Source organism: Anguilla rostrata, chromosome 18 (genome assembly GCF_018555375.3).
Source record: "Anguilla rostrata isolate EN2019 chromosome 18, ASM1855537v3, whole genome shotgun sequence".
Taxonomy (NCBI): domain Eukaryota; kingdom Metazoa; phylum Chordata; class Actinopteri; order Anguilliformes; family Anguillidae; genus Anguilla; species Anguilla rostrata.
Window position 1 is genome coordinate 1172959 of NC_057950.1, and position 12903 is coordinate 1185861.

Sequence of the window (12903 nt, forward strand, 5' to 3'; positions counted from 1 at the left end):
TCCTGTCCTGAGGGATCCCACTGACACCCCATCACACACTGCATTCACCTACTGACAGACAGACCCCCTCACCAAACACCCCCTCCCCCCGAACCTTACTGAGCTTCACTCCTGTCCTGAGGGATCCCCACTGACCCCACATCACACACTGCATTCACCTACTGACAAACAGACCCCCTCACCAAGACCCCCCCTCCCCCCCAACCTTACTGAGCTTCAGTATCCCTCCAAACAGACATTCATTCAGGTCCTCTAATGGTGGCCATCTCACCTGTCCAAAATCTAACCCTCAGGTTTCCAGAAGGTCCTGGAACTTGTGCAATCTGAAACTCTGCATCCCTCACTGCTTCAAACCTCACCTCATCAGTTAGCTTCACCTGAGAAACCCCCACACCTGAGAAACCCCCACACCACACATGTACGACACACTACTCTCTTTCCCCCCCGACCCTGTACACACAATACTTCTGTCTTTCTTTGCCTTTTTCTTACTCTGATTCAGTTTTCTTCACCCTCCTGGTACCTCACTCATCCCCAACTCACTGCAACATTGTGAAGTGTGTCTGTGCCCTCAGAAGGCACCACAGAGGTTAGGTATTATTAGTAGCATTATTTCAGCTCCTTAATAAGCACCACGCCACCTTGTTTTCGCACCGACAGGCTTCCTCAGATCCCAGGCCGAACGACCTCTCCTCCCTGAGACGAGTCAGGCGGTTCCCTGTCTGTCAACAGTGGCCAAAACGCGAATCTCTGTCGTGAAACTTTATCTGAGCAAGAATAACTCATTATCAGCACAAAGAACACATTAGGGCTTTGCATATCTGATGGGAGTGAGTCCGCAGGAATAACTGGAACGGTGGGTTTTCAATTACAAAAATAACTTCGGAAATCACACATCTGGGTCGCAGTTGAAGTTTTACCAGTGGTTGAGCTTAGAGGTAGTCCATCTAGACTCACTACAATTTAAATCAGCAGATCATTCAAGTATCTTTTTCCCTATGTGCTGAATTCAGGCCATTTGGCAATATCAGAGATGATCTCTCAAAATTACCTGAAGGATCCTCAGGTAGTAAACAGGAAAAAAGGAGACACCAATGTAAATTAACTAAATGGATTGTTGGGTCGCCGCTGTTTTTTAGGAAACTGGCTTCTCTTGGTCCGGTGTGGAATGTGCGCGCAAGCGGTCTGCTTCTGTTTGTCCATCTCACCCAGCACTCAGAATACTGGTGATGTCACAGAGCATGAGCCCTCAGAGTTCCGTGCTGAAATGGTTTTCATTTCAAGCCTAATTTGGTACACTAATTAACAGCTTGACGAGATCTCTAGCTGTTGAATGAGGTGTGCTTTATTAGGGTTGTAGTGGAGTACCCATCTGACGGTACATCTCCAGGAACAGGGTTAGTTACCACTGATCTAGCACATCTATTCTAATATCATAATTAACATCGATGACACATTTCGGTTCACATGCATTACATTCAAGCTAAAAAGTGCAATGACCAGAGACAAAGATGGCTTACCTTTTGAGAATCTGTGCAGGTGGTAAAAGGAGTACAGATGAGACCCCATGGACAGGATCCAGTAGATCCACAACTCCCAACCGGGCAAAGCGGCAATGGAAGACTCCTTCTGGGTACTCATCATCAACAGCAATGGTTCTGCGTTCCTGAAATAACATGTTTGCCCTAAATAAACGTATACAAATCAACTGAATTATAAATAAATGCATCTAAAATTACCACTGTTTGAAAACCTACGGAACACATGGAGACAAACATCTTGAAGGAACGAATTATCTTCTTGTGAAGGACTATTTGGGGAAACAAAATTCGTATTTCACTAATTGTATTGCCCGGAGACACGGATATCTGAAGATATACATTTCTCTCTACGTCCCCTAGGGGCTCTGTGCTGTTGCAAGTTCGCTAATTTTACAACTCTGATACAGCTACTAGTTTGCCACCTTGCTCGCGATAACCAGGATTTGACCACAACTACCTACACTGTATTTTGTAAAAATGATGCTGGTGAACTCATTCTGTTATTAAGCATCACTACGATTCATCAGGGAGTGTGAGAACATGTAAATCCACAAGAGCTTGCTAAATTACTAAAGTAGCACCATCCATCTGCTGTTTTTCGCAGGGCCTCACTAAATTCATAAACAGCGAAAAGTTTTGCCTTAAATTGCAGTCACGCTGTAATGCTGTTATATAGATTCTCGTTGAGTTTTGCTGTGTTAGGTCGTTCATGTTGTACCTGTAACGCACAGCTGACAAGCATTCATTTTAAAAGGATGGTAAATCCAGGTGAAGTACGCCGAGCAAACATTATACTGTTTCTCACCAATACGTTTACAACAGCAAATACTGGAACCATTTTCGTAGCCTATGCTGCACAGTCGTGATTTGGAAATTAGCTAAGATGTTGAATCCATTTAAAATATAATTGTTTCGTAGAGGTCTAAGGGGGCAAATCATCTTACTTTGATATGATCTGCTATATGTGTGGTTTGCGTGGCGTGACAATTAACAATGAATACAACAGTACCAACAGAAACAAACTGCGTTTACATTAACCTCTTGCTCGTGTTAGTATAGCCGTTTGGCTACCTGGCTAAAAATGTATTCAGTTCTACTCACAAACATTGTGCTTTTGATCACTCCAGTGTCTAGACTTAACGTAACATCTTTCGTTTATTCGTCTGCGGAGCAGCTCTGAAAATGGTTGAATTTCTCCGCCTCTCGGTTCCCGTATTTCCCTGCCCCTCAGTCTTCCAATTGGTCAAATGTGGAACCGTAATTTTCCCTGTGCGCGTGTCCTGTTTGGACCAAATCCGCGTCCGTCAGAAAAGCCGCTCTTTGCAAACAAAGCAACGAAAGCCGTGCAAAGGTGCGCGTTTAGCTTTGCCCACTTTCCCGCTGGCTCCGGAGGAGAGACCATTTCTTAAAGACGCAGGTCAGTTTTTTTCATTTTTGGAATTTACCGATGGAATATACTTATAATCCACGCGAATGAGTTGCGAATTTAACCAGCCTATGATACTTACCATACACTTGTTCTGCTAGAGGTCATTTTTACCAAGTAAACGCAGGAGGAGCTACTCCTTGTCTTTGGCATGTGGTGTACTTGTGGTATTTCATTTTAATTCTGCAACCACACGAGACAAAACATAAGTTGAAGTGCTGAAATCACTTCTTGTGAAAGGATATTCTACCCAAAATGTGAATTTCGTGTTTTTCTACTTATATTGTGTGTTCTCAATCCATCCAGGTGTTTGTTTTTTCTTTCTTTTTTGTAAAACTGCTGTTTTTTTTTTTGGTTTTTTTTTTTTTACATTACCCTGAGAGGCCTATATTGGAGTCAACGAGCAAAAAACTGCATGCTCAAACGACACCAAAATCAGCAGACAAATCGCAAGCACATCCCCAAATGAAATGGAAAAAAGACCTTTCAATGGTCTCATTGGTGAAATTTGGAACACCATTTTTTTAAAACACTGCAATCAATATTAAATCAAATGTGAACACGCCGTTTAAAATAAACACTGCATAACAATGAATGGAATTCTAATGAAAGGTTTGTATTAAATCAGGATTTGTCCTCCCTTCTAGAATGAATTGCAGTTACAAGGAAAACAATATTTGGGATATGCTTGTTTTGTAGGCTTCTTCATTTTTCTCCCTCTGTTTACAATCAGTATGGTAAAATATAAATAGGCTGTACCTTTGACAGTTGATGGCATGCTGTCATTCAGAGCTCTGATTGGCCAGTTCTCTTGGATGTTGTGTTCACATTTCCAGAGAGAATTGCTGAGTGGTTCCAGCTTTTAAGCACCCCCCCTCCCCCCTCCCCCTCTCACCCCACCCCAGTGAGTTCATGGCCTCCCATTATTTGGCAGATTTGTTTTCGCAAATGTTGTGCTGGCTGAACCTTCCAGCCTGACGGCAGAAACGCTTCGGGATCATACATGTGCCACTTGAGGGACACTGGGAAGATAACCTAACAAATGTGTGGGGTAAACTGGTAAGAGCTACGCTTAGTTTCATATCAGTCCAGATGTTTGGCTTTTCTAACATGCCATAAGCTGTAGAAGTTATTGAATAATGGCTTGTGCTGTTTGTTTGAATGCATGTGGGCAGTGGGTGAGGGGCACTGACTGGGTTAGAGTGAATTGGGAGGGGTTTAAATTTATCACGGGTATAATGAGAATTAACAAACATAGCAAGTGGACTCACAGAGGAAAGTATAGTTCTGAGATTTGGGTGTTATTACATTACATTACATTACATTACAGGCATTTAGCAGACGCTCTTATCCAGAGCGACTTACACAACTTTTTTTTTTTTTTACATAGCATTTTTACATTTTATCCATTTATACAGCTGGATATATACTGAAGCAATTTCGGTTAAGTACCTTGCTCAAGGGTACAACGGCAGTGTCCTACCCAGGAATCGAACCTACGACCTTTTGGTTACAAGCCCAGTTCCCCACTGTGCTACACTCTGGGTGTTATATTGTTATTTGAAGTGAAAAATAAAAATATATACTGTATATATATTTTATTATTTCATATTTTATTTTAAGCTATGTATAGATATTTCAGGGAATGTACAGTGTACTGCGGAATTCCAAGCTATTTCATTGAATGACTCGCTACTTTCTGTGATGGAGCTGATCGTTGTTCTCAATTGAGATAAAAGCGGCTAAACCTTGTATCACTTAGGCCTGAATGATCATGATTTTAGTGTGATTTCTATCATAACAACAGAAACCACAATAATAATAATAATTTAAAAAAATAATAATAATAAAACACTTTTTGTAGAGCACATTTCAGTTCAAAATGTTTTAAAGCTAAAATAGGATATTGTCAATGAAATGTAAAAAGTAAAGTCACAGTAAAATAAAATAACCTATTGTATAGGTTATTGTACTTGCACCATACTCAGACATTCAGACAGTACATTTGTGCATTGTGTGTTTTTTTTTAGATCTCAGCATGTCTGTTACACAACAGGGACCTAAAATGTAATGCACAGATCAGAGGAACTTTTTCAAGGCGCTAAGCTTCCTCCTCTTACTGTAGGGCTATTGGCTATACGTGGGATCGCCAAGCTAAATTGTTTGATGCTCGTGAGACTTCAGTGATGGGTCAGTAATTTTGGCAGCCTACCTATAGGTCATGCCAGAAGTCAAAGAGAGGTCATGGGCTGGTGTAAGCCCATCTGCACAGACACACAATCAAGTGGGGTGACTGAGGGAGGGAGAGAGAGTGGGGGGGGGGGGGTGGGAGAGCAGGAGAGAGAGGGAGAGCAAGAGGGAGAGAGATAGCAGGAGAAAGTGGGGGAGAGGGAGGGGGAGAAAGAGCAAGAGAGAGAGAGAGCGGGGGAGAGAGAGAGAGAGAGAGAGAGGGAGAGAGAGACGGAGAGAGAGTGGGAGAGAGAGCAGGAGAGAGAGGGGGAGAGAGAGAACAGAAGCAAAAGCAGCATTTAAGCCGTGTTAGAACAGTTCAGAAGGCACTGGCTGAGAAGGGTGCAAACTGTCGCAGTGAATGAACGGGAATGAGCATTAATTAGCTGGAACTTCAATCAAAAAGGGAAGACGTGCTTAATTTTATTAAGGACAACTCAACTGCTTTTTTTATTTTTAAGTGTGTTATGTGTATTTCCGTTTATTAGATTTTTCCTATCATTAAGGACCAATGTCTCTGCATGAGGAATCGTGGAAGGGGAAAGGCCCTTGTGCTTATTAACCACACTGCTGAGTGAGGCCACAGCACCCAGAGGATATTAACATGCTAAACAATTTTGTATTTAAAAAAAAAACAACATAATTTACCAGACTACATTAATTCATCAAGACGTGTAGTCTTTTTTTAAACCTGAGTCAGACATAAGGCTAAACCTTTCCATTGAGGATGGTCATCTCTCAAAATCCTGTGTTTCATGGAACAGGACATCATGCTCCAAAAACTGGAAGGAGACTGACTCCTGCTCTTTCTGAAGATGTGATGTTCCTCATCGGTGGATTAATATAATTTTGTAACTGAAAAAACACGGCTGTAAACTTCAGACGGCCTTTGTATATCCAACACTGAGCTCCACACACAATGGAGTTCGTAAGGCCTTCCCACGTCTACGTGTTGCTGGATTTCTCTCGGCTCGGTTGGACCGCGCTCGACAGGCAAAAGTCAAACAATCGCGAGCGTTTTTTTTATATTTTCCGTCGCACTCAGCACTCGCACCGCGCTGGACCGAGAGAGCCGCGGACGCGTATAAAAGGGGAGAGATGGACCGGCCGCGGCGGGCTGGCTCAGTGCGCTTTACAGCGGCCAGGGATGGGACCGCTGGGCCGGGAGGTGCCGCCGCGCAGGACGCTAAATTTTTGTTATGGTGTTTTGGTGAGGGTCGTTACCAGTCATAGCGAGCTACTTATTCAAACAGTCTTGCTCTGAACTACTTTGTTCTGCTCTCTCTCTCTCTCTCTCTCTCTCTCTCTCTCTCCCCCCATCCTTCTCTCTCTCTCCCCCCTCTCTCTGTTAGTCGGTCTGTCTGTTTAAATGTTTGGTGTTTTTGGTGCTTTCTCAGGTTGTCCACTGCCCCACCCTATGCACCCAGACAGGAAAATGTTCCGTGTTAAATTAGTTCATGAGAATACTGTGATTCACACTGAACTCATATGAACTGCAGTATGTAAAGCTTGAATTAACACTAAACATTTTACTATGGGCATCTAGCAAGCTAAAGAAGGTTTTCTATGAAGTCAAAAGAAACAACACAATTGACATTGTCTTGATCAGACAGACTGGATATTTGACCTTGGCATAACATTTTTTTGTATCTTTAGTGATTCAAGTATTCCTATCTGTAAGTTGCCATCGTAACTACGAGAGTGCTGTCCAGTCTAACTTCAAGAACATAGTAATCGTTCCCATTACAGATTTCTCTCTTGTTATCAATTGGTTAGTTAAAATGGTGATGATAATTGCAATTCTTAACTCTTGTACAAAAGATTTTGTACAAGTGTATAACCAACATTTCAGTATTTTCACTTTATGCTACAAAGTGTCGAAAATAAATGAATTAATTCATGCATTTTAGCTGCTACACAGTAAAACATTCACTGTTAAATCAACTCGTAAGAGTGTACACGCACAGTAAAATGTCCAATTACACAATTACTACATAAACGGAAACTGATTAAAGAGAAAATATTTAAGAAAATAATTTCTTGTCTTTGTCTCATTAAAATAAGCATGATTGCCACATTGTTATAAAAAAACATCTTGATACAGTGCAAATATTTAACATATCTACAAGTATATGGTGTGCACAGTTAGTTTCATTTAAGTGTGTATTTTATTTTTTATGAGATATTTTTGGTGTCTGCTGAATGGGGACTCAGCTGGAGATACCAACGGTCAATAGGCTACAACACAAAATGAACGGACCTTACGGAGCAAAAAGCTTCCCGCACACCTCGTTTGTGTAAAACGTTGATTTTCGTCATAAACGTCTGGGCGTCTGCGTCGCCGATAAGTGAAATGCCGGTCTGTTCTACCAGGTTTCCAAAAGGGACGCTACTAAGAAGCTGGCTGACCAAGTCCCGGCCCAGACTTCTGCTGCTCCTCGCGGGGTTGAAACGGCCGCAGGTGACCCTGATGCGGAGGAAACGGATGAAGCGCACGAAAGTAGCAAAGGCCACGTAAGCGGTAAATATTGTTGCTATGCACGCGAGACATATAGCCTAAATAAACTGGGAGCACGCACGCGGGAAGCACACAAGATAATAATTAATAAATGATTACTTAGGAGCTTCATCGGTACGTGAACTGACATTTTGAAAAAGCCTGCCGAGGGAGCAGTTGGTTTAATTATGATTTATATATTATTTATCTAGATTATTTCCCCTACACATAATGTTTTTACGTGTTCTCCCTGCCAGTTTTGTATATCTTTCTTATCATCTTTGATGAGACAAGGTAGGATATTGGCGAGTAGGCTACTCCAGGTATATTTTTATAGATTGTCCTGTCTGTGCCATATAAAAAAGCAACGTGTCCGTTTCCAAGACTGCTTTGAAAACCTTTGAAAGTACGTTCTCTCTGTTATATTAGTAGCCTATAATAGCAAAAAAGACACAGACTAGAGTAGGCCTATTTAATAGTTTCTCTTCCAGAGTTGAGTAAAGGAGACATTTGCCTTTATTCAAATTATTGGTACTGTGTTTTCCTCAAGAGCTAAAAAAAAAAAAAATTAAAAAATCAGTGTTATCAAATGGTACTTCTTCTATACTTTCATAAATTAGGTTTGGTGGCATCAGCTATTACCAAATAATGTTGTGTAGGAAGTAGCATTGCCATTTAAATGTAGAGACAAACGCATAATACCATTGTATGGAAGAGAGCGCATTGTTTCTTTGCTGATGGGGAGAATACAACACATGAATAATCTGTAGATAATTTATTCATTTTTTGTTTTGTTATGTTTTGCAGGACCTCCAATCGAATGCCACATTTCTCTTGAACGCTCGGTGGAGAAGATGCCTGCGTCTGGCCTGAAAATGGAAGATTGCGAAGCCACAGAGGAACTAGGTCTTAAAGCTCCGCAAACACGACGGACTAAACGCCAAAAGCACAGGACTTACTTTCGTTTGCATACCATGAAATCAAGGAATCAACAACTGAAATATATGCTGGCAGAGTAAGCCAATCATAATCTACGCAACAACCTGTACACCATCTCTGAAATGTGCATACTCCATGTGATTCATTATAATATTTAACAGCACGTGTGATTGTACAATATTTACTTTTAATTCCAAATCCCTGTAGTCACTGGTACTTTTCTGGTCTGTACATTATCATTTGTCCAGGTTATCTGTAAAGGAAGGAGTGGAGTATTCCCATTCTGTGTACACTAGAGCTGTACCTAGTTTTCTGCAGACGGTCGCTGCATTAATCTTCTGCAGATATTGCTAATAACAACTGATTTCTGACCGGAAAAGCTGACCGGCAGCACAGTGCAGTGTTCTGGAATATTTTTCCGCGGGCTTTATTAAAATGATCCTGGGACGGGCCAATGAAAGAAGACAGAACTGTGGAAACGCGAGTTAAAGGCGGAGCAATCTTTCTGCCTGAGTGACTTACATCTACCGACCGACACCACGGATCCCTGGTCTCCTGAGAGCATTTAAAGAATATACGTGATTTATAGGTGGATTTAGAGGTGCACGTTTCATGCCAAGCTTGGAGAAAAAGCAAAGTTCAAAGCAAAAAATAAATAAATTTGAACACCTTTATCATGAACCAGACTAACAACAAACTTACTTTGTTTTGAGCAAGCAGTTGATCATACATTATATATTATATATAAGTGTACACATTCGTATATAAACAGTCACAGCTTTACTGTATATAGCATTACGATAAAAAAAAATGATCTCCTCCATTGCAGCTAGACGGGAGGGCGGGAGAAAACTGAAAATGTAAATTATAACGTAACATAACATAATGACGAGAACAGGTCGTTCAATCCGACAATGCTCTGCATTTTCCGGACTAATCAGCATAATCTGAAAGATATGGCTTTGGTCATTCAGAATTTTTACACTACAGTTGGCTTTCTCTCATTTTAAATGTAGTCATTTCAGTCCATTGACATTATGAAGCGACCACATCTTAGTGTGATAGTGTGATAGTCCATTAAAGGATGCTTCAAACGTTCGGCAGTCACCATGTAATAGTATGTGATACATGGTACCTTGGTGAGCTGGCATTCAGAACAGAGTCCAGATCTGTAGTTCTGGGTTTGTGCAGTACAGTAAGGCAGTATGGAGCAAGATATCAAGCTGACCCTGAATCTGACCTGAAAAGACTATTTTCTTTTATTTTTCTTTTAGATGAATAGATTAATGCATGCCTCCATCTTTGTATAACTGCATTGAAACGAATGTCTGTGAGCTGCAGGGTTGAAGGATGTCACTCAGAGAATGTTTGGGGCATTATGGTATATATGTTTCACAGAATGTCACTAGCAGCACACATGATCTGTCCTGGAAGGTGAGGAAGAGCTGATATATTAAAACTTGAACGAGCCAATTCAATATGTACTCAGACTTCACTCAGTGTCCATGATTTGTACCATAATCAAATCTGTGTGTATATTTCCAGAAAACAGGTCTGTAGTTCTTTTTCCTCCATTTGTAATTGACCCCCACCCCCCACCCCATCTGAGTGACTGTTATGTTGTGGGTGAGTGGTAGTCAGCCACTGCTGCCAGCTATGACCTCTGACCTTTCATGGCCTATCTTTTCTGTTGCGTAAAATACGCTGCTGTGTTGTTCTTTCTGAGTGTGAAATGAGATTGAGATTTTTTTGCTTTTTAGGGGGTACAGTCCTCTATGAGGTTTGGCGAACACTGAGAGAAGTCTTCTGTTTGCTTTCACTTGTGGGCTTCCATAGTAACTTTAAATGAGGAGTGAAAGAGAGAGACTGAGAGAGAGAGAGGGAGAAAGCTGTATATAACTATACAAAGCTTGTGTCATGAGTTATCATTCTTCTTGCATCTTTTTAAAATGTATTTTCATTGTTTATTTTAGTTTCTATTTAGCTGTTTGCTTGACAGTAGCAATATATCAACAGAAATACCTTGTCCCAAGGTCCTAGTATTGAATAAAAACAAAAAGAGTTTACACTTTCCACTAGAGGGCATTTAAAGTGTTGCAGAACAATGGCACAATTATATCCATCTCTTTCAGATAACAGGGAATGTATGTCTGCTGAAGGCAGGAGGTAGACTAGAGGAATGGGGCTGTGCATAGCTGTGCCATTATCTGTGACCTCCGCAAATATATGCACACACACACATATGCGCACACTCACACACGTGCACAGACGCGCATACACATGCACACACGCACACAAACATGCGCACACACACACACACTCACACTCATAAACAGACACACACACCTTTCCATGCTTCTTTCAAAGCTCTTTTTTTGAAAACTGATTTGTCATATTCATTTTAATCTAATTCTAATTCATTTTAATCTATTCATAATCACAGTCAATTGCCACAGTAGGGCTTCACACCTCCGCACTTGAAGATGAATCAATGTGTTGTGCTCTATATTAATATATATTATATATCATTAATCAAACCAGCCATTAAGTGCCCCTTCTGTCCCGTTATTCTACTAAAAGCATATTTTCCATCATTCTGCAGTTTTGTGGAAGGAGTTTGGTCTTGGTTACGAGTAAGCTCAGCCTCTCGTATCCCATGGTAACAGAATTCTACCCCATCTTATCTAAAATATGTTTTGAAATAATTCTGTTATCAGGTCTTTGATTTTTAAATGGTGCATCAGCATTCAATTGTCTCTTAATATGGCAAAAGTATTGCATATTGACAACCTAGTTGTTTTTCTGTTTGTAACAGCTCAATCCCTGGTGTTGGGGGGGTGGGGGGTGGGGTGGGGCATATTTTAACTGGGTGCACTTTCTGGCTATCAGAAAGATGATGAAGGTGAAATATATTGTAAAATAGTATTATTGATTATCTCGCATGACACAAGCATGTGCGTTTTCAGAGAGCATTATTATGGGCCTGGTGGTTACCCGTACTGCAACCCAACTTAATAAAAAATGTTGTTTTTTCTGTGAAGCAAGATTTATAGCCGTGTGCCTTTATAATGGCTAACTGTGTGACCTCATCTTTGTTTTGCTGACCTTGTGGCACTGTAATTCTTTAAACGTGTGCAGGAGACCAGAGAGAGAGAGAGAGAGAGAGAGAGAGAGAGAGAGAGGGAGCAGGAGAGGGAGAGGGAGCAGGAGAGAGTGAGGGAGAGGGAGAGAGAGAGGGAGCAGGAGAGGGAGGTACTGGCCTCACAAGAGGTTAATGGTGCAATGCAGGGCTTGATCAAGATTGAATATGCAAGATTGATGGCTTTAAGCAAATTTTAATTTATCACTAACAGCAGGCAAACTTTCACCTTCCGCATAAGCACGAGGCAGAACTGCCACACTTCTCTCCTCCTGACCATCTGGCCCCGAGGGACTGCCCTTCCCCAACTGCTGCATATCAGCCCCTGCGCGCGCTCAGACTGAACGACACAGCGTTTCATTACATCCGACTCTATGGCTTCTCCCAGTGGAAACGCTACGAAGTGCAAATGCAAGGAAATGATCACAAGGACCACATCGGAAATGGATATTTTCAGCAATGTGCTTGTGTGCTGTCCTCTTTGCTGACATTTTCATGCCATGGTTTTGTACAAGTATGCATTTAATCAAAAATAAATCACAACTCCAATCAGCCCATCTAGGTTTGCCCTTTAGTAATACCAATGAGGTTCTGAAAAAAGAGTTCCTAAAAAGAGAAAGATCATTTTTCAGGGGGAATTGGTTATCACGCACCTGCACTGGGTGTATAGTATGCCTTGTATTCGACGCTATATTACACATTGTAATTGTGGACTGTAATAAACTGTAAAATATTCCACTGCCTTCATCATTTATTAATTATTTACGCCGGATGCATGATCAAATGCAAATTCAGTGTGAGAAAAACCAGTCCTCACACCTCCACAGGCAGGCTTTCCCTGTCAGTAAAGAAGTGGCCAGCCCCGGTCCCGAAGAACCACAGGGTCTGCTGGTTACTCGTCACTTAATTGCTAAAAATCCAGCAAATCCAGGCCACGGGACATTGCTGCACTACAGGGTGTGTAGTACAACGGAACAAAGTGCAATTCTTACTGCGATACAGCAGAGGGCGCTGCTGTCACAAACTGGTGTATAACTTTTGCATCACTTTTACAGACTCAAACAGGAGACTAGTATCTGTGATGTCAAACAAAATTCAGGCAGGAACAGTTTTGACTTATTTAAATAATTGT

General features: G+C 41.4%; 1 protein-coding gene and 1 long non-coding RNA gene across 8 annotated transcripts in view; one reads left to right on the forward strand and one right to left on the reverse strand.

Moving 5' to 3' along the window:
* The window catches only part of hhat (hedgehog acyltransferase), a 125670-nt gene that overhangs the window by 97623 nt on the left and 15144 nt on the right, over nt 1-12903 (reverse strand). For 3 of the 5 annotated variants that reach the window (XM_064317809.1, XM_064317810.1, XM_064317808.1), the window contains exons 1-2: nt 2643-2791; nt 1521-1666 (exon numbers count right to left, since the gene is read on the reverse strand). In XM_064317809.1, coding sequence (XP_064173879.1) covers nt 1521-1644 — 124 coding nt within the window. In that variant the 5' untranslated portion in view covers nt 1645-1666; nt 2643-2791. Of the gene's footprint in view, nt 1-1520; nt 1667-2642; nt 2793-12903 lie in introns of those variants that run through there. The other 2 variants (XM_064317812.1, XM_064317811.1) reach the window with 2 other exon arrangements.
* On the forward strand, nt 2828-10116 carry LOC135245045 (uncharacterized). Of its 3 annotated transcripts, XR_010327129.1 has the most exons (4): nt 2833-2958; nt 3902-4026; nt 7570-7717; nt 8501-10116. It is a non-coding gene; the product is annotated as an uncharacterized LOC135245045 (long non-coding RNA). The 3 variants fall into 3 exon arrangements; XR_010327130.1 differs by lacking the exon at nt 3902-4026 and having other exon boundaries at nt 2828-2958; XR_010327131.1 differs by lacking the exons at nt 2833-2958; nt 3902-4026 and adding an exon at nt 5445-6406.